The sequence below is a fragment of the Mchenga conophoros genome, linkage group LG11 (assembly GCF_057382185.1).
Source record: "Mchenga conophoros isolate Kocher_MC1m ecotype Shallow Benthic linkage group LG11, M_conophoros_male_GT1.1, whole genome shotgun sequence".
NCBI lineage: Eukaryota > Metazoa > Chordata > Actinopteri > Cichliformes > Cichlidae > Mchenga > Mchenga conophoros.
Window position 1 is genome coordinate 26,538,489 of NC_140536.1, and position 21,690 is coordinate 26,560,178.

General features: G+C 41.6%; 1 protein-coding gene across 1 annotated transcript; it reads right to left on the reverse strand.

Annotated features, from left to right (window-relative positions):
- Positions 1 to 8,499: 8,499 nt before the first annotated feature.
- LOC146564306 (uncharacterized) lies at positions 8,500 to 15,479 on the reverse strand. Its single transcript, XM_085292005.1, has 6 exons — positions 15,292 to 15,479; positions 13,486 to 13,838; positions 13,262 to 13,337; positions 12,830 to 12,908; positions 12,294 to 12,477; positions 8,500 to 12,165 (listed from the first exon to the last, which is right to left on the reverse strand). The coding sequence occupies exons 2-6, from the start codon at positions 13,834 to 13,836 to the stop codon at positions 11,593 to 11,595; spliced, it is 1,263 nt and encodes a 420-aa protein (XP_085148131.1). The 5' UTR covers positions 13,837 to 13,838; positions 15,292 to 15,479; the 3' UTR covers positions 8,500 to 11,592.
- Positions 15,480 to 21,690: the final 6,211 nt, after the last annotated feature.

Sequence of the window (21,690 nt, forward strand, 5' to 3'; positions counted from 1 at the left end):
TTCAAGTGTGCGGTGTTTCCACCTAGCTGCACATGTATGGAAATAGCCATGTTCTCCACAAGGTAAAACGTATTTCTCCCAAATAGTTTTGAAAATCTGAGGATTAAGGAAATTTATTTATCCGTTAAAGTTCGTCCTTGACTACGTTAACATTGTGTCGTTATAGCATTATGCCCATAGCTCAGGGTTTTTCTAGAATTAAAACTGTCCTGTGGGTGTGACTATGCACACTGCATTTTATCACAGTCCTGACGTGTTCACTTTCAAGCCCATTTTACTTCAACTAACCTTACACAAGCCCCAATCAGTTTTCATTTTCACCTGCGAAAACACATTAATGAATCTGCCTATTTAGCTTGGGTCATATTATAAGAGGCACGGCAGTCTTTGGATCCTGGATTTAAATTTAAGGGAAAATTCTCCAACAGCACAAAATAATGGTAGAAGAAGTAAAACATATATAGAAAAAGTTCTTACAATTTATTTATTTATTTATTTATTTATTTATTTATTTATTTTAGCAGATTTGTCTGGTGATACACGCAGTCTTTTGTCCATTTAAATCAAACTAAGCTAAATGACTTTCAAGTTTTTGGCATCATGTAATTGCAGAGCAATATATTTATAGAAATTCTAGCTGAACATTAGGTGTAATAGGAATAATTAGGTACTGGAATAATGGGGTTATGGTTAGGTTCAGTTCTACGCTTCTAGTTTACACATTCAAATTGAAGTCTTATAGCAAAGCAGTTGTAAAGTCTAAATGTGTGTGAGATGCCAGCTTTAGAAGGTTATGTCTTCTAGTTTCTGAGACTATGCTTCTTTATCTTGCTGGTAAAATTCAGCATAAGCCTACCACTAAGTGGATCAGCAGTGACTTGGTGGTTGTTAAGAGGTTAAATCTTTCCCCTGGCAACTTCAAATACCAAAACTAGTTAAGGCTGGATTAAAACTAATGTTTTACATTCTGGGAACTAAGAGAGTGATCTGAATTGCAAATAAAAATCCAAATTGAATAGCTGAAGAAGAGCTTTGGCAGAGAGTATTCACATTCTTCTCCTTTACAAGGTTCATGATAGGGCTTTGTCTTCATATTAAAAGCGCAGTGTTTCAATGATTTTCACAGAACTCAAACTAGTCATAAATATTGCCTAATTATTAACCGCAGCTCAGTCGTGAACCCAGTCCCCTGGTAAAAACATGAGATTATCAGATGATCTCCATTTCCTTCCCCTGAACGCCTGCCTCCTGACTTTTTTCCCTCCCTTTGCATGATGTGGGTCAACTGCGTGCACTTATAGTAGTGTGAGCATGAATCAGTTGCAGAGAGCCCGAGGCTATACCAGGCTGCCAAATGACTCGCTCTCTCTACAGCAAGCCACATCCACGCTTTCGCTCACAGTGCTAATGCTACGTGCAACCATCAGGAAGAGGTGCATATGCAGCATGCTTTAGTTACAACGCATGCTCTTTCTCTATCACCAAAATGTCAGCTAGTCATTACGGGTGTATTCATTTACTCCTACCAAACAGCACACCTCCATCGTCATCATCTGCCGATTCATCACCCATGTACTTAATATTTAGGTCCATGTTTACAAGCACACTACAACCCAAGTTGTGTGAATATGGAAGTAGTGTAAAGGAAGCCTCTAATTAGGACCACAGAATAATACATGGAAATCTGAGGCATTTTGATTACATGCTTTTTCCACCACAACAAACGCCTTTTGTTGTTTTCACTTTGATACCATTTTTCTCCGTGACCTTGAGGAAAATCAGAATGTCATATATTTAGTTTTCCCAAAAACAAGGTCTTACTGATCACTTGTTTTGGTTATTGAGTGTCGTAAATTATTCTTTGTTTAAATTGCTGAACGCAAGTTGCAATGCGATGTTTTGATCTGAAACAGTCTAATGATTTATATATTAGCTGAATTGCAGAAAAATATTCAGCAACTACTTCAATTGAAAATTAAATGTATTTTACCATCATTTAAGCAAGATAGTTTAACACATGAGCCAAGGTGTGAAAACAGGTGTGGGACACATTGGAGAGACCAAACAGCCACTTCACAAGCGCATGGCACAACATAGAAGAGCCACCTCCACGGGACAAGACTAAGCAGTTCATCTGCATCTAAAGGACAAAGGTCATTCTTTCGAGGATGCCAATGTTCACATTTTGGACAGAGAAGACAGGTGGTTTGAAAGAGGAGTGAAAGAAGCCATTTATGTCCACTGTGAGCGACCATCTTTGAACAGAGGCGATGGCTTACGACACCAGCTGTCTGCCATCTATAATATCAGTTTTGAGTTCCCTTCCCAGACGCCTTAACGCCCACTCACACCCTGGGCCATTTGACCTCAGGAAATCACATGATAGGGTGGGGCCAGGTTTCACAATGAGCTCACCCGAAACTCTGGCTGATTGTGACCCACACCCATTTTCACACCTTGGCTCATGTGATTAGGTAGAGGATCATCAGGGGGTCCTTTTGTCCCTCTTTGGGGGGAAACTCCCACTGGGTTTAAATCTGGGACTCTCCACCATTTGACCTTAGAACTGAAGAAGCTTCTCGGATGACAGGTGAAATGTCTTCAAGCAACTTAAAGAAGTTCTTTCCAAGCTCCTTAGACTAAAGTATTCACTGATATATTGCCCAAGAATAACTGCTGCTGACCTTGTTGGCTGTCAGTTATTTAGTGACATTTGCAAGTAGGAGTGACTATCGTTCCACTGTATGTGTTGTACAAATGTAGCTGCCTCTGGAGTTGAAAACTGATGCCAGCATGGAAGTGCCAAAAACTGCAGTAGTTCCTCCAGTGGCCACTTTAGGCCCACTCCAAAAAGAAGTTAATCCCGAGGGATGTTTTGGCCCTTTTCTAACAATATCTATCAGGCAACTATCGTATAGAGCCACCTGGATGCTGGAGTTAGGTTCATGGACTCTTTGACTGACACAGGCAGCTGGACCTGACAGACAGAGGCAATGCTTTCCACCAGGCATGCCAGGCCAAACAAACTTCAAACTACAGCAGTTGCAATGAGCAAAGTTTGCAGTGACACTAGGAGAGGCCTGACCTCGCTAAGGGGGAACCAGACAAGTGTTTCACATTCTTTTTAAACAAACCTAAAGACAAAAAAGAAAGTCATTCAATAAAAATGAAGTTGTCCCTCACGGAGTGACAAAATACAAAGTAAGTGATGTTTATGTATAAAGTGCTAGCAATATAAAAGTATGGTAGAAGACACAAAAATAAAAAAAGACAATAAAAATATAATTAATAATAGAATTTCAATTAAAAGCGTGGTTAAACAGAGAAGAATTCAGTTGTCAAAGAGTCAACTAAATGTACCGTAGGGAAAATTTGATTCTCCTGCTGAATTTGTACATTTTGCTTTGAGTTACAAAAAAATGCATGGTTGCTAATTTTTATGGTCATTTTCATCTTAATAGAGGGAGACAGAATATCAACCACAAATCCAGAAAAACACATCACATAAAAGTTGTGCATTGATTTGCATGCCATTGACTGAAATAAGTGCCACTCAGAATTCTGCCTCCCACAAATTGCCTGCGTGTCCATGTGGCACACAAATTACATTCAGTCAATTACAGATACTCCTGAACTTAACTCGCTATGTTTAGAAAGCACACCTGCACACAGAATCGGTTTTTTTCTATCCAACTTTGGCTACCAGTACCAAAAAAGCTGTCAAATGACATCAAGGACAAGATTGTAGATCTACACAAGACCATCAGCAAGAAGCTTGTTGAGAAGGTGACAAATGTTGGTGTGATTATGGTGTAATTTTGTAGCCTAACCAGCCTCCAGACCTCAGTCCTAGAGAAAATATGAGGAGGGAGCTGAAGGTCCAAGTTGCCAAGTGGCAGCCAAGAAACCTAAATGATTTGGAGTTTCTGTAAAGAGGAATGGGCCAAAATCCCTCCTGAGATGTGTGCAAACCTGGTGACCTATTACAAAAAATATCTTCCCACTGTGCTTGCCAACAGTAACACATTTTTTGCTTGGGGATCAAATACTCACTTCACTCAGTGACGTGCAAATCAATTTATAACTTTTATGTAATGTGTTTTTTTTTTTTTACTGGATTTTTGATTGATATTCTGTCTCTGTCCATTTAAATAAAACTACGATAAAAATTAGAGACTGTTAATTTCTTTGTAAGTGAGCAAACCTTCAAATTCAGCAGATTTCGTTAGTGATAAAAACATAAACGAACCAATGACTGAACATGACCAAAGTAAAGTAAAACCAGAATCTAAATTTGCCCAGAGGTTCCTGATGGAAGGCTTGGAATAGTCTAATCAACTAAGAGTCTAATGCACTAAGAGTTTCCTAGAGTTATATGCTTTTCTGGAGCACAAACAAGAATTTCATTTTTTTCCTCATTAAGTTAAGAAAACATTTTATCCATCCAGCTTTTTACACAGTGTAAGACGTGCAGTTTCGAACGTCATGAGGCTTAAAAAAGATATAAAACTGAATATTACCTGTGTAGCAGTGATATGATAGGTCTTTAAAAGTGCTCAAAATGTGCTGACGAGGGAGCATGTAAACCAGAATTAATACGGGCCCCAAAACAGAACCCTGAGGTACACCAAAATGAAGATGACTTAAGGAAGACTTGTAATTTGAAGCAGGCACGCAAAAAGAACGATCAGAAAGATATGAAGGCAGCGTAAGGCAGATCCCAACACACTGGTCCAATACCTCAACCTGTCAAGCAAGATCTGGTGAGCAATTGTATCAAAGGCTAAAGTCGGTTCCAACATAAGGAGGACAGAACAATTCCTGTGGCACTTTGCGCCAAAACATCATTAGATAGTCTGAGAAGAGCTGTCTCAGTTAATTGTCCTTCACAGAACCCAGGTGGAAATTTATCAAGAATGCTGTTTATCGTAACTTAGTCTAGGGTGAATAACAGCATTCTTAAAGTAACACAGAACTTGACCAGAGGCCAGAGAGGAATTTACTATAGCCTGTATGCAATTAACTAAGAAACAAATAATAAGTTCTGAACCCGTGACTTAAATATGTGAGGAACAGTGTGTTTAAGACAAAGCTGAGATAAATAGTCTGGAGATATCCATGCAGTGATAGAGGAGAAAAAAAGCAGGACAGTGGGGAGTGAAGCACATAATTACAGTTAAATATAATGCTAAATAACTGAATGTTGTACATTTAGCCTCAACTGTGGGTTAGAGGCATTTGAATAATACAAAAAAAACTTCTTTTTGTTTACAAAGTAAACTTGCACTAGCAGTTTTGTCTTCACCATTGTTACTGAAATAAACGTGGTCTCTGCGGTTGGTGTCTTTAATAAAATTACATAATATGGTTTGCTGGGTGATAGAGATCAACATCCAAGACATCTGCGCTTCAGTTCTGGTAAGTGAAATTGTAGTATGTTGTTAGTCTGTTGATTAATACTAATAAGTCTATATTTGTGTCTGTGCCATGCACGTGTACAGTTTATGAATCAGCTTACTATTGACGCTTCATCATTTCATTCGCATATGGTCATGTCTTGCTCAAAAACCAATAGCAACATGTCAGCAGCCAAAAAGCTAGTTGAAGCTTCAAAATGCATACTCCAAAACCAGTGGGTGACATCTGAATGTTCAAGGATAGTCTGATGAAGATAGATGAGCTAAAAGACTCCAAAACTATTGAGTTTTTTTGTAATTATGGTACCGTCTCTGATAGGAAAGTGAGACAAATAAGCAAACATGACTTACTTATTAACATGACTCCAAATAATATGTTTTAAAAAAAATTTAAATTGTTGGGCTTCACTTTCTCACTGATCAGCCTAAAAGTAGTACATGAGTTGCTAAATGCCAGGTTTACATATAAAGCTCTTCTCTCGGTTTTAACTCTGATTTTGGCTAAAAACAAAACAAAAAACCCAACATGGGTAATTATTTTCATTAAATTTACAATAATGCTACCTTAATCTGTGGATAATCAAATGATGAGCCTGACAGTAAACACCTCACACACCACTGTCTCTCACATTTACCCACTCTGCTACGACCACCCGTGGCCAACCTGAATCCCTCCCATGAGCCGTCTGCCCTGCACACCCCACAGCCCCCGCCCCCCGTTCCCTCTCTCCAGCCAGCTCTATTATGTAATGACACCTCAGCACATAATATGACAATACCACAGATATTTCTATACAAGTGCACACAGGAAAAACAAAAACGCACACAGCATCACATGCGCACACGCATGCCCTGACCCCACACTGGCAAACACAGTGATTTCAATTTGCCTGTGCAGCTAAAACAAGAGTAATGCATCATGGGGGCATGCGATGGGAGCTGTATGAATTAATCTGTTATATTACTGGAATGTCAGGTATTTAGTTTGTAATCCTAGTCCGGTATCTGCAAAGCTTTTATTGCTGAATCTTAAGTGTTTCCTTTCAGTCTTAACAGCCTTTGAGCTTGATATCAGCTATTAATGTATATTATTGCTTTTCTCCAAAAATTAACTACAGAGCAAAGTTTAAGACTTTAGTTAAGTTCTCACACAAAGCTTTTTGATTCATCAACTGTATGGTTATGGTATATTTTATCATGCTGACCCAGTTTTATTTCATTGTGTCTGACAGGGGTTGTAAATCATCTTGGAAGATACACTCTCAGGGGGCTCAGCTGTCTTGACTTCGAGCATACGCTGCTAGGATCTCAGTTTATGTGCAGGTGGTTCATTCTAACTCAGAGGGAGTAAGCTTTAATCTCTCACTTTTGTCTCATTTATAGCCCTCTTTGCTTGCCATCTGTGTCTTTCTTTCCCCCCTCATGAGTATACTGAACCTGGTGATTCCCTTTCACTCAGTGTACTTGAATAATTAAGCAGCCGTGTGGGATGGTGTCATCGCGAGCAGACTCCCGAGAACACATTCAGGCCAGAGAAACTGATGAGGATGTTATTTGCCTGTAGCTGAGCCGTGCCCCAAATATCACACACACACACACACACACACACACACAATGTCATGATGAGACACACGTGCGCCCTTGAAAATTTAGTCCTTGTGTCTCTGTCTTTACGTTGTTCACAGAGATGGAGACCACAGATGGCGCGCAGAGCAACCCCTTCAACCTGGCACACCAAGGGCCCGTCACCGCTGTGATCTCCGGCGAAGCAGGGACTTCGAAATGTCTCTGATTTCCATTTCAGGATTGGGCAGGTTTATTGAGCATTCAGGCTGTTTTTTTGGTCAAGTCTGCACTAAAAAAAACCCTGTGGACTTATGGTGAGTAAGAGGCTGTGTATGTAGTTGTAAAGTCAGAGAGTGACTTCACCTCACGCGAGTCGTACTGGAGTGAAATTATGGGGGAGGGGTGTTTAGAATAAGTGAATAAGCACCTCATTGTGTCGTTCCCTTCATTATGTGCACAGAGCAGAACTGGAAGGACACCATTAAATCATCAACTTGTTAAAACCAGTAACAGGATGTGGGCCCACAATTAAAACCTACACAGCAAGGGATAAGAGCCGCAGTAAGTTCATTATGTGCAATCCTATTGATGGACACACACATGCTAAATTAAGCCAACACATGCTCGGAGAAGTGAAAACAACTTGAATGTGAACAGTGCTGTAATGTTAATTATGTGAAAATATACTGCGCAAACAGAATATTATAATCCAACTGAATGATTAAACAAAAAACAAATGTAGCTTTTTTGGGGAGAAAAAGAACAATTATACATATTTTGTTTGTTAAAAAAAATGTTCTCAAAACTGTAGCGAGGTCAAGTTTCGTCCCTGTGCCCTCCACACATCCTCTTCTCGTCCTTTTCCTCTTGCCCCTCGTTTCCATCCTCCGGAGTAGAAAGAGGGGGGGAGAATAGCAGCGGTGGGGAGATGGAGGGCAAGGGCATTTTCTGCTAAAAACTGCATGGATACAAGGGGGGGCCGAGGGGGAGGGAGGGTGGAGGCAGGGAGGGCTGTCTGTGTTGTTGTAACGTAGCATAGTCACTGTGTCAGAGACAAGCCCATCACCAAATCAGCCAGTCAGTGTGTCAGAGCGTGCGACGGGGGGGGAGCAGCGCATGCATGCATGCATACGTGCCGCATGGCATGAGAGAGAAGTCAAAACCACACCCTCCCAAAATTTGCCACTCTCATCCTGGTGTGCACGCAGTATCTAAGGATATGATGCTGGGCGAAGGAGAACGAGAGTGCAATGATGGTTAATACATGAAATTAACAGTTGTGCTCCTTGTGCAGTGTAACATCTATTGTTGCGTCTGATTTTCTGGTCATAGATTTTTCTTTGAGAATTGGTGAAATTAACAGAATCAGAACTTCCAGATTTAAATATTAAAGGATAAAAGAAGCAATGTTTTTTGAAAACAACAAAAAAGACAGATTGAAGTTAAATTAGTACACAGCTTCATAACTTTAAAGTTTTTACTTTCTCTTTATTTTGAAGTAAAACTCACATTTTGTTACATAACATTACTCCTAGCAACCTCCCAGTGTGTGTTTGGGTTATCAGAATTTTTTTCATTTTCTTTCATCACGTTCGGTGTGGGTGATGCAGCGCCGCGCCACTCAATTTTTCATTCTCACCTTTTGATTTTTTTTTTCTAGAGGGAATTAAAATTCTCGGTGGTCGCCTGCAGAGATCAGACTTTAGCCTGTGGGTAATTGTTTTCGTGTGAAATGCAGGACCGCGCTACAGAGACCACCAACTTTTCTCTGTTAACCTCCAGAAGGTATTTACTCATTATAACACTCTCACATGAGCACACATATAAGCTAAAGTAGTGTTTGGACTCTGATGTAGCAGCTGGTTGGAGGATCAGCCAGCCCCCCTACCTCTCTCAGTCAGATTACAGAGGCTGTAGTCTCACCACCCCACTGCCCCTCCTCTTCTTCCTGCCTTCATCGTCTCCGCCTCACCCCCACTCACTCGTGCACTCACGCAGCCTTCAGAATATACAGTCTGTAAATCTGCACCCCATCGAGTCACACATCTGTTTATTAAAAGCTGCTTTCCAAATCGGGAGCTGCATAATCAAAAGAAAACAAAATAAATGCATGAAGATTTGCGTAAACAAGCACACAGGCAGTTTCATCTTTCAAAAATTGGTTTCATTTATTAAAAGTTTTTATTTTATTTTATTTTATTTTATCTTTGATTGTATCAATATTTTAAAAAAAAGGAGTGTAATATCACATAGAATTGGGTTGAGTGAAAGACAGAGTTTAGTTTAGAAAGAAAATATACTACGGGATTGAGGGAGATAAAGGAGAGGAGAGGGCAGGGGCAGACGAGTGCAGCAGAGTGGGGGAAGGGAGGCGAGGTGGAACTACAGTCAGCTTTTAAAATGTAATAAGTAGTTGTAGTAGTAAAAGAAGAAGGCAGCTGAAATAAACAAGACATTATTTCTGACCAATAAGCAGTGGTCGCTGCAGTAGAAAACACATGAAAAAGGACATAATGAAAAATAAGTGCAATTGGCTTCTCTGTCATACCACAAATGTATAAAAAAAAGAACCCAAAAACCAAAACAGGAGTGTGGTGGAAGACACCCCCAGCCTCTGATCAAGAGTCAACATCTGGCGTATTGTAGCAGGATAAGAGTGACTGAGGGTTTGTACACTCCGTACTGAGAAAAACAACAAAAACAAACAGGCAGTAACATGTTGGCTGCCGGTGGCTCTGTGTTCACGTGTGGTGCTTTTTGGAGGAGTCTAGTAATGCAAATTCCCCCACCCCATTTGTAGTTATGTAAATAACATATGAACCTCTCACACCAATTCAAAAATATCAGTCCAAATATTTACAATATAGATTAATCCAGTCGGGTTACTAAGAACCCCTTCAACATTTAAATGAATGCTGTGAGTGGACTTCCAATTAAAGAGCAAGCCTTCAATGATACATGTAAATCAGCACGATGATAGCAGCGGTAGAGAGTGGTGCAAAGAAAGATTTCTTCCCTTACATTTATATTTTCACCATGTTTTCAAGTTTTCAAGAGCACCATCTTTAAGTGCCGTTCAGTCTGTTTCTCTCCTGATCAGAACCTAAAGAAAAGCCCCAAAGGAAGGCTAGACACTTAAATACTACATGACAAATAGTAGCCACTGCTGTTGGTGTGTGTATTAGTCAGAGATGCAGGCCATTCAGGTGAGCTGTAGATGTTGGGATATAAGAGCTGGATGCCATTTTTTTTTGTTTTTGTTTTAAAGAATCACAGTTGATGATGTTGGTTTTTAAGCTGTGTGCGATTTTAGAAGAAGGGTGACTACACGTTGGCTTTCGCGTTTGACTGTGCACTGGTTTTGTGAAACACATGCAAACAATCAAAACACAGTATGAATGCACTGAGAGCACAGAATGCTTTTTTTTTTGAAAAACACATCCTATTTGGTAAAAAAGGCACAGTAGTCCAAGAGACCAATCATAAGATTTCACGTCCTTTTTGTTTTGCCCTCCTCACGATAGCAATAAAAACCACAAAAAAATGTCAACAGCATCTTCCCAGTCACCTCAAAAGAACTGTAGGCCAAACTATGCAAGCGCACAGCAGGTGATAAGCTGCCCAATAAATACAAACAATAAATAGATGCAGTATCAGATCAACACATGAATAAATTAACTGTGTAATTGAATCAATAGACATGTCTTTTAGTGGTCCTTGTTAACTCCATACGCTGGTCTATTAAAAGTCTCGGATTGTAATGAGACTGATTGCCAGTCGGTTTGCCGTCGGAAACATCTGATCCACGGCACGACAGGAAAAGTTATGTGACCACCGGTCGCTGCGATGTCACTCCTGCTCGATGCTGATGATCTGCCAGCCGAGTGTCTAAACAATTCTTGGATTACATTCGTGAGTTGTGATGTCATTTTTCCACCGTCTCCAATGGCTCCGACACGGCGCACACTACACCTCATTTCTCACATCACTAGCAACAAGATTTTTTTAGTTACCCCCAGTGTCGCTTTTTCCTCTTCAAACCATTCAAAAGAATGTAGAGAAAAATGTGTCTTCTGCTGCAAGACTAGAATCAGCTCACTCATCAACCACATCAAAATAAACACTGGAAGGTTTTATTTTGATTACTGACATCGGCTGTTCCATTTTCGAACAGTTTCTTTCAAGTTAGATGTCTGTTGAAACAGTCACCTACATAAATATTTCTTCTTTTTGTATTGATTGCCTTCATGCTGAAGAGGAGCGATCATTTACTCCTCTAAATACTCTAGAATGTCTCTCGTTACCTGTACATTGCTTTTGAACCTTGACAACCACCTTTCCGCACGAGTTTCGATTATAAGTGTGATAACGGTTCTTGTTTATGTCCTGTTGTTTGAAATGTCTGTTTTAACTGTGGTCTGGATGATAGGTTATGTTTTTATCCGTCATTGTTTTCAAAATCTATCACCAACAATTCTTTCCTCACTTCCTCTCATTAATGCAAGTATAATCACAGGCCTTCAGCCTCTTCCCTTCTTCCTGTCGCAGCAGCTTTTAGCCCAGTGGTGTAACAAAGCAAGGCTGCCAGTTCTTTTGCTGATTCAGTACATCAGGTCTTCAAGCTGGTGGGACACGCCCCAGGCAAAGGCTTAAGTGTAACAGGAGGAGACTGGCTCTCACCCGGAGTTGCCTCGGTGGTCCCCCTCTCACTCTGCTGTCCAGCAACAGGCTGGCTTTGGCACCGGATTGGCTTCTTCACATTTTTGGGGTGCTTGTAAGGTGTGGTGGAGGAGATGGAGCTGTCTTGTGTAGCCGGGCTCAACCTCCTGCTGGCTGTGAGGGCATCGTGTGAGAGGCAGGTATTTCGTGGGGACAGGATGGGCGCAACATGAACCCACGTGAGGCTCGGCTTAGAGCTCTGACCCGCTTGGTACTTCGACACCTTCACTGGTTCCTTGCCGTCTCCGTCTTTTCCGTCATTTTTGTCATCAGTTAGCTGACTGCTGCTGGCTGCATGGGCCAAACTCTGATTTGCATCAGCTGCTAGTGATGGGGAGGAAGAAGGTCCACCTTCTCTGCAATCAGACTTCACCCTGTTTTCTCCTGTGCTGATATGGGGGGACTTGAGAGGTACAGGGGAAGGCGTGGGAGAGTCTGTACCCGTCCAGCTGAGTCTGCGCTTCTGGAAAATAAACAGGAGAGTAATTTTCAGAATATGAACGGGAGGTTTTTGTAAAATTTGTGGTGCTGGTGGGGTGGAGAAATGTTTATGTGTATTAGCAGCAAGAAGTCAGGAATGTATGTCCTCACCTTAACGGGAATATGTAACTGATCCCTGTGTTTGTGCGGCGGGATGGAGCCGAAAGCTTCCTGGAGGGATCGGGCAGGGGATGTGGCGACACTGGAGGCTGTAGACACAGGCTGAGTGAGAATTTGGGGAAACCAAAGTTTTAGCATCATCTCCACCTGGAGCAGAGTGTTCAGATACTTCTCCCTATGATGTAGAAAGAGGAACAAAATTTAGGTGAGGAGCAGATAGGAATACGACTTTGCTGCTGAGTAGGAACAGGCGTGGATATTTATGATCCTGCACAGAGATCTAGGTAAAATTTCATCTGAAGTTTGGTGTTTCTCTGCACTGACAGTGAAAGCTGTAACTCTACCTGCCTGAGGACTGTTCAATAAAACATCCTGCCTCACCGTGCACTGCATATCTAAGATCAACTCACAGTTTAATAAAGATAATAATTCTTAAATGCAGCTAAAACATCTCATGATGGCAGGACTTGATAAGAGTGAGAAAAAGAGGGCTGATGGATGGTGGGACAATTTGGATGACATCCTACCCGCAGTCAGGTCTCTGTAAAACCCCCACAATCCTCTGGATACGATCCATCGCCACGCTCTGCTGGAAACTACTCAAGCCTGTCAATCAAAAGAACATAATCCTTCAGTCAGCATTCACACTGAATGAATGCATATGTGGGCATGCACGGTCTCACACATGCACACACGCTCTAACTCATGATATCGGTAAACTCTTGCAAGCTACTGAGTCAGCGAGAAGACTCGCTTCACACATACACACACACACAGCACTGTGGACTGCATTGATAGGCTACATCAATACAGACTACTGCTTGAAGGAAAACTTACTATTTCAATGGACTGAGGCCACTTAGATCATGTAAACCTGTGTTCAGCCTCAACAACTGCAGAAGCCAGCGAGCGCACACACACACTTGCCTCCCAGAAGACAGTGAAGAAAGGATGCTTACCCCGGTCGAATCGGCCCCTCTTCAGTCCATTCAGCAGCTCTAGCAGGGGCCTGATGAAACCCTGCAGCTCAGCACACTGACAGAGGAGGAGGGAAGACAGATTACGAGTTGGTTTTGGTTAGGCTTGGCTGTCTGAGGCTATCTGCTGGGCTTTCCTTTGCACGCACACTGCTATGTCAGCCCTCTTCTCATCACTCTCCTTTTCTGCTCATCACCTTTCTTACCTTCTGAGCAAACAGCAGATCTCCTTGTGATTTTGCAGTCTGCCTCGCCGGATCAGTCTTCCCCAGGCTGACGTGAGCCGCTTTGCCGCCACTCTGTGACCTGTACGAGTCCTCCTCTTCCTCTTTGTCGGTGAAGCCGTCACACGTCCACTGTGACCCGGGACTGTCTGACCCCCCATTTCCACTTGCTGACGCGCTGCCCGACCCCCCGATGATGACAGATGGAGAGCTGTCTGTCAGGAAGACGTCTGTGTCGTCCTCTGCCTGCTCTGAATCGCTGAACAAGAGGCTGTCACTGGAGCTCAGGGAATCAAAGGAGGGCTGAGAGGAGGTGCTGCCCTGCGACTGCATCCCTATCGGGACAGAAAGAAAGCTCAAAGATTAGGATGACGGAAAGAAACACAAGTGTGGCTTAAGGGAACATTGAAAACCAACACATCTGAAGTGAGAGGAAGTTCAGTTCTTAGCATTTGGCAATACTCCATTTTCCTACCTCGCTACCAAAAATTATAACCCCTATTACTCAAAATGGTGGGTATAGCACTGCCCTAGTTTGGGACTGGGGGTAGGCAGTAGGCACACAATAGTAGTGCATGTCTGGCTTCCATTGAGGAGATTGGAGGCTGTAGGAGAGTAAAATGTGTGAGGGGGATGGGAGCTTGTAGAGTAGTGAAATCGGAATAGGCCTGCTCTCTCTCTTTGCCACAGCCTCCAGTGCTCTCTCTAGCCCCTCCTCTCCGTCTCAGGCTTGCGCTCCATCCCCCCTTGGATTCACACACACACACACACACACACACACACACACACACACACACACACACACACACACACACACACACACACACACACATGCAAACCACTCTCTTTCCTCTCGGCTGTATTTCTGTATGCTTCTCATCCCTCTCCGCTCTGCCTTCAGCTCATCCTGTTCGTTATGCACACAAGCCCGGTGCCCCCTCTTCCTTTCCTCTCCAAACCAAGCCCTCTTCCTCCTCCTTTTTCTCACATTTTCACATTCTGCATTTCTGGCCATGTGCCTTTCTCTCATCTGTTTGTTTTTCTCCCCCTTTCTTTCTCAGCTTGTTCAATCTCTGATCCCACCAATACTGAGGGGGAGATTTCAGGGGAAACTGAGAAATGCTCAGCAATGAAATACACCAACAGAACTCTTTATCAGCGTCAGAAAAATAAAGTCAAAAGTCACTCACAAATGAAGGAGACTGACACAAACGCAAAAGGAGAAAGAAACGCTCAGACAGCGTGCTTTGCCATTTACATTTTATGTCTGGTGGCTGTCAAACCAAATGGCACGTTGTTAACGTGAAAGAGTCAACAGCTTCAAATACTGTGAGGCAATCTGATGCTATTTCTGTTTATGTACAACCCCTTACTTAGTTTATAGCCCCAGCTGGATGGAGATGCGGTAGGATTGGATTGGTGGATGTGTTGCCACAGCCTGCACAGGTAGACCATGAGGCTGCGACTCAGGTGTTTTCTGCCGGCCTGTGTCTGTGCCCACCACCACCACGCCAGCAAGAGAAACTAATAGAACTGTACATTCAGGCCATCTAAAGCCGTTCAGTCTATCAGACACTAACATAAATCCATAGCAGTTACTTGTCTTAAACATGAAGGAAAATCTGAGCAATCATTATAACGTTTAAAAGCAATTTATCGTTAGGCAACACAGCTTTAGGATATATTAAAATTATACCGGGATGGTACGCACAGGACAGGAAATTCCTTCAGGCTAAGCTGCCAACTTCGGCAAACAAAAAAGATAAAAATGCTTTTGAAAATTCTTACCTTCAGTAAAGCGCTTTTAAAAATAACAGCTGATTCTAATAATAGTGGAGGATGGCTCTGTCTTCTACTTTTGGTCCGTCAGTCCACACTCCGAGGCTGGAGCAGCATCGGGACGCCGAGCATCACCTCTCTGTCACACACACATATACACACACACACACACACACACCACCCGGCCTGCCGTTCATCGGTCTGTGCCTGTGCTGCCTCTTTCTCTCGGCAGTTTACAAGCGTCAACATGTGCGCAAATCCACGTGCCCACGCTCTGCGCGCACTCCATTGGCTGCCGTGTCGACGGCGGCGCGCGCCATTGGCTGAACCTTTCAGCCAGTGATCGCAGTGATCTCCGCTGACTGGACGGCGGCCCCGGCACTCACGGTCCTGCCCACTCATGTGTCGCCCGTGAGTGTGGCGTCTGGGCTGGGCTGCTCTACTATAGCGAGCGGGTGTAAACACACGCAGGCACGCACGTCGGCCCGAGATGTGCACAGTATGTTCTATGCACGAGATGTGCGCAAAAATTACTCATACCGAGAGCGTAAGAACGCACGTTGATAAATACATATAACAAGGGACTTGAGAGGTTTAGCAGAAGGCACGCATGGAGCACGAAAACCGCTTACAAATAAGGCCTCTCAAAGGTAAAATAATAACTAAATAAACAGTGGGCGACGTTTTTCATTATATTGCCCAGAACAGACTAGAAAATCACATTTCTTATAATGATGGTCACTCTGCCTGGATAAGGCTTTGCAATTCTTTCACCCTGAGTTATCTTGGGTTACATAACTTGCAATATTAGACGGATATTGTTTATTTGCTAAATTTCTTGCAGTTTTACATAATCTCATGTGAACATTTTTGTATTTTCCTCAGTTTAAAGCTTACCAACTCGTTTGTCTAGTGTCACAAACTGGAATTCAGAGGATGAAAGTAGGAAGGAGAGCTGAGGTGATAAATTTTCCAAACAATGAAATATCGTATTTAAAGTGTGATTGCCTGCTTTGTGTCAGTGTCATTTCATGTTTAAGTTAAAAACACACACTGCTGCATGCAATCATACAGATAACAAATCACCTCCCAGTACCATGATATATAGCCTTACAGCAGCGAACTCACTGACCCTCCCTCTGAAACTTGCAATGCATTATACCAACGTACATGGATCATACACATGATCTTGTCACATGCTACATACTTATCTTATTGCTGGTCTCTCTCCTCATTGGGCTTTATTGTAAGGCCACGATTTTACTGGCTTTGACTAGTATTTTTAGATCCGATCCCCAGCATGTTTCAGCCTATGATAAACGGCCTACCCTTCCCCCACTCCCATGCTTAACATACACATGAACCCACTGACCCTCCTCAACGTACACAACAGGCTGTGTCCTTGTTAGATTGACAATTACCATCTTCGAGGCCTGCAACTATGTCAAGTCCCTCAGTATTTAGTAACCTTAACATCAGGTGCGCAAACAGGACCCTCTTATTGTCAGGATACAATAACAGGTGAACTTTGGCAAAAAATAAACCAGGGGAAAGGTCGTATGTGTGCTACGTGAGCATTCCTCTACAGCACATGAACTCACTGAACCTACTTTGAGTTCATGCTTGCTGAAGACCATCCCCTTCAAATCCCATCCTCCACTTGGCTTCCATGTTTTTTTTTTCTCTTTTCTCATTATCAGTCCTTGTATTGACAAGCTGAAGTATCATCTATGGAAGATGTGTTTGTCAATTAAGTGGGTCAAAGTTCAGTGTGTCAAACCGGTCCCTGAGGTGGAAATCAGAGCATTGCTCCATTGGGTTGATTGTAGTAAAAACTGACTATTGCATGAATGTAATAAAAAGGATTCAGCAGATGATTTAGAGGGAAACAAAGAGGGATGTGAGAGCGCTTAATTATAGAAGCTAAATTAAACATTTACACGATTACTTTACGTAGAAGACATTTCTACATACATTCTTACTCAGTGTGAAAGCATTTAAATGTTTAGGTAGTGAAAGTTGAAGTTCCTGTTTGGTGAGGTGAGAATCAGACACTAGGACTGAAAAGTCATTGGTCTAATGGAAGACAAAGACACAAAGAGCTGCAATATAAAGTGGAGACAGTTTGCAGTATACACTCTTTGTGCTCTTTGTATCTTTGTCCTCCATCAGAAAGACAAAGATTCAGACCATGCCAGGAGGATAGCTGGGAAACTACTACACACTGCTGCTTTACCCTGCCCTACCTTCTCCTTCAGCTTCCTCTGATTTAGAGGAAATGTCGATCATGTTGCCATATCACAATGAAATAATATCCATAAAGGAACTTGATGAAACACACTGTACATCCCTCTTGTAATTATTATGTGTTTGGGTGCACGTACCTGAGTGTCTAAACAGTATATTTCTTTTCATTGCAGAACAGGCAGAAACTGCTTAGTACTACTAAACTTTGTTTCAAATTTTAAATAAGTTACTATTTGGTTTGAAGCCTGGTACTTTAGCGCCTGCCTCACAATTATTAACTACTATATCTGCTCCTCAGTGATAGTGCACTCACCTTTGGGCAAATCAGACATGCTTTTTGGAATCAGTTCCAAAGTATCACGCAAACTCTTTCACAATGTATTTTGCAACTACAGTGCGATTACAGCTTCCAATGTCAGTTTCAAAAACACTGGCACACTGAGTAAAATGTAAATAAAAACAGGATGCAGTGATTCACAAATCTCATGAACCCTTGTTCTATTCACAGTGGAACACAGAAAACATATCAAATATTTCAACCCAAGAATAATATCAGCTCATTTTGAATTTGATAGCAGCAACATGTCTCAAAAAAGTTGGGATGGGGTGCCATGTTTACAACAGTGTGTAAACCTCTGGGAACTAAGGAGACCAGTTTTTGGACTTCTGGGAGAGGAATAACGTCCCTTTCTCGTCTGATATAGGATTCTAGCTGCTCAAAAAGTCCTGGATCTTCTTTGTTGTACTTTTAATTTCATGATGTATTGACTATTTGTAGAAGGCAGGACTGCAGGCAGGCAAGTTTAAAAACTAGAGTCTTCTACTACAAAGTCACGTTGCTTCTCCTTCTCTGGAGTAGATGTGGTCTGGATGGAAGTATATGGTGCTCTAAAACCTTTATATGTCTTTCAGCATTGATGGTGCCTTTCCAGATTTGCAAGCTCTCAATTCCATAGGCACCAATGCACCCACCATCAGAGATGCAGGATTTTTTGACTGACTGACTGCTGATAACGAACTGGATGTTCTCTCTCCTCTTTAGTTGTGGGATGCTGTGTTCATTTTTCCAAACAGAACTTCAAATTTTGATTTGTCCAACATCCTTGCCTGAGTACATTTTAAATGAGGGTTAGCACAGAGAAGATAGCAGTGTTTCTGGATTATGTTCACATATAAGCCATATGTGGGGGGTTTTTTAAAGAAAAAAAGAAAATTTGTGGATGTGAACAGACAATAATTTGTGGAAGTGTTCCTGAGCTGATGCAGTAATTTCTGTGAAAGGATCACACCTGTTTTTAATGAATTGCTCCCCGAGGGCTCAAAGATCACCGACATCCAACAGTTATTTTAAGCCTCCTGCCTTTAACACGGACATTTCTCTAGACTCCTTTTCATATGTTACTATCACACAAGTGCTAAAGGACACCATTATGGTAGTAATATTTGTTGCTGTTACCACAAACATTACAGTTTCATTCTGAACTAGTCAGAATCCATCTTCTGTTCAGGCTGCAGGCGTACATCTGCGGAGCAGACATGTGTGCCACAGAATAAGCAGAGGGATCTTCACATGTCGGAGAGACGCTCCGCTGCTAGATTTGTGAATGAAACCGGCAGACACGCCCTCGGCACAGACTTGGCAAATGGCAGGTGGAAGCACTTTAGCCACACCTCCAAGTGGAAGACTCAACAGCCAATGGGAGAGCGGCAAGTGTTACCAGTGTTGCATAATTTGGCTGAAGTGCTTCACGTTTGAGCGCTCCGGTGCACTGTGTGAAAGGATGGAGCTGAGAGACAGACAGAGGAGGTGGAGAAAACTAAAATCGCGAGATCAGTGCCAGAGATGTTAGAAACAATAGTCACGAGTCACACAAACCGCTGTCAACAACCCGAGGAAGAGAACAGATCAGAGTTTCACGAAAAAACAACAACAAACATAAATAGCAAATAATTCAAACACTTATGAGCAGACCTGGTGGGATTTTTCCCCCCACACTTTTGTTTATCTTAAGGGATAAATAGTTGCAATCAGTGATTTTATTAATTAAATTCTATATCCTGTTGTTTCTATGCTTGATGCAGTAAGTGATGTAACCTTTTCAGTTTTATCTTTGAAGTTTATCCTTGAATCCACAATGTGATGTAATCTAGATCAAAAGACTCTTGCTTGGATTGACTCTGAGGTTTTAAAGGGAACTGTTCCCTAAAGGGCGATTTATATCCAGTTTAAAGGTAGTTGCGCAGCTAATCAGTGCGTGGAGACTTTAATTGGTGGCGCTTGCGGTTCACAGTGAAGCAGTGGATTCACGTGGGCTCAGTCTTTCTGTTTTCACTAGTTTATTTATTTATTTTTGTGATTCGCTATTTTTCACCTAAATAAATGTCGATGTTTCCTTATTCGGCATCTTTGGAGCAGTTCCAAGATTGTAACGATCTTTCCAGTGTTGCAGGAAGAAGTGACGATAACATTTACTTTTAGGGTGTATTTTCTGCTCGTTAAGCCCAAAATATGTCACATGGATAGGGCTCCCCCTGGTGTTCACACCGAAGATCTTTATTTAATGACAGTTTTTATTGATCATTTTGACGCCATTCTCACATCAATCTCACACCAGTGAGAACCCACATCAGGCTTTCTCATAGTATTTGTACACACTGCTATTGGTTTTACACATACTTCACTGCTAAAGGTGATAGTCATTGTGTGATGTGTTTCTCATTTGAATGGCACAACTGATCAAATTGTTATTTTCCAGAAAGAAATACAGATCTCTCGCTTATGAAACAACGCTGTGAAGCATTGCATTAGTGTTTTCAATCAAATCACTTCTCAAGTTTTTAAAATATGCATGAAACAGCAAGGCCGTTAAATGCTGTCAGTGGTAGCAGTGAATATGCTCTTCAGTTGAAAGCAAATATAAATGCGGTCTCAGAAGAGGTTCAGTCGAAGCAGCTACAAACACATATTCTCAGTCTTGTGTCACACGTGCAGGTTATGACACTGTTATTACATGCAAGCATGAACTACACACATATGTAGTGTGACTTTGTCATACTATTCAGTAATTGTTTCTGTGTATATAGTATATTTTTGTCTTTGTTTATTTTCTGATGCACATAGTATCAGGACTGATTTACAACAAAAAAGGGATGATTTTTTAAAAATTGCAGTGACTAATATGATGTTACTCTTAGAAAAAACTAGAGGTGTCTAGGTTGATATGATGGGTTGCATTAAATTTTGTATTTTTCTATAAATTTGACAGCTTTTCCTGCTGATAAAGATACTACACCAAAATAGTTACCTAAAAGATAAACAGGAAAAGGTCCAGTTTTTTACTGTCTAATATAAAAATGTCAGTATAAAAAAGAGAAAATGTTCATCAATCAACGAAAACTTGTTCTTTTAAAGCTACAGGATAGTAGTTTACATTTCATACATTTACACATTTGTCATGAAGATAAACCAAGACCTGCTGTAGATACTGCACTTATTTATCTTATACTAAAAGATCTCAGGGATTAAATGTATAATTAAAGATGTTTACACTGACAGAAAGAGTAGTTTCACTCATCTGCCCCACTGAAGATCCAAGTGGGCTGTATGTGGCCCTCATTGTAAAAGGAGTTTGACATCCTTTGTTTAGACTGTTTTACTGACTTGCACAGATGAGACTGTGATATGAGATGTGGTGACAGTGACACTCCTGATGTGAGACTTACACCAACGTGATGAAGAAACACAGTAAAGTCAGAAAGACCCCAGATGAGAAATGGGAATTTTGTGTTCTGGTTTTTAAAAGATGTTTTTCTATTTAAAATTAGAATCCATGAGAGAACCACAAATAAATTACTTAACCTTGAAGTTAATGCTTGGAAATGGATCCAGGAGACCTCCGGGGGTTAAGTTTATTGACCATAACAAAGCAGTCATGTGGGCCTTGAGTGGTCTCTTCAAGTTTATTAGGGGCTTGTAACCAGATTGGCAGATATGGAAACACAGACAAGCCTTGAAACTTTTTTTTTAGTTCCAAAATGTGTATAACTTTAATATCTTTAAAAGTAAAGATCGCACTGGGATGCTTTTAGCTTGGTTATCTTTTCATGTGGGACATAGAGATAACTCTTTTATACATATATTTTCTTTGCAGTAACATTGAA

Bases quoted from the DNA above. Each gene is read 5' to 3' on its own strand.
- LOC146564306 (XM_085292005.1), bottom strand. From the start codon at position 13,836: ATGCAGTCGCAGGGCAGCACCTCCTCTCAGCCCTCCTTTGATTCCCTG. The intron at 12,909-13,261 runs GTAAGCATCCTT...TTTGATTGACAG, and splicing joins GAGGGGCCGATTCGACCGGG to GCTTGAGTAGTTTCCAGCAG. The intron at 12,166-12,293 runs GTGAGGACATAC...TTTATTTTCCAG, and splicing joins AGTTACATATTCCCGTTAAG to AAGCGCAGACTCAGCTGGAC.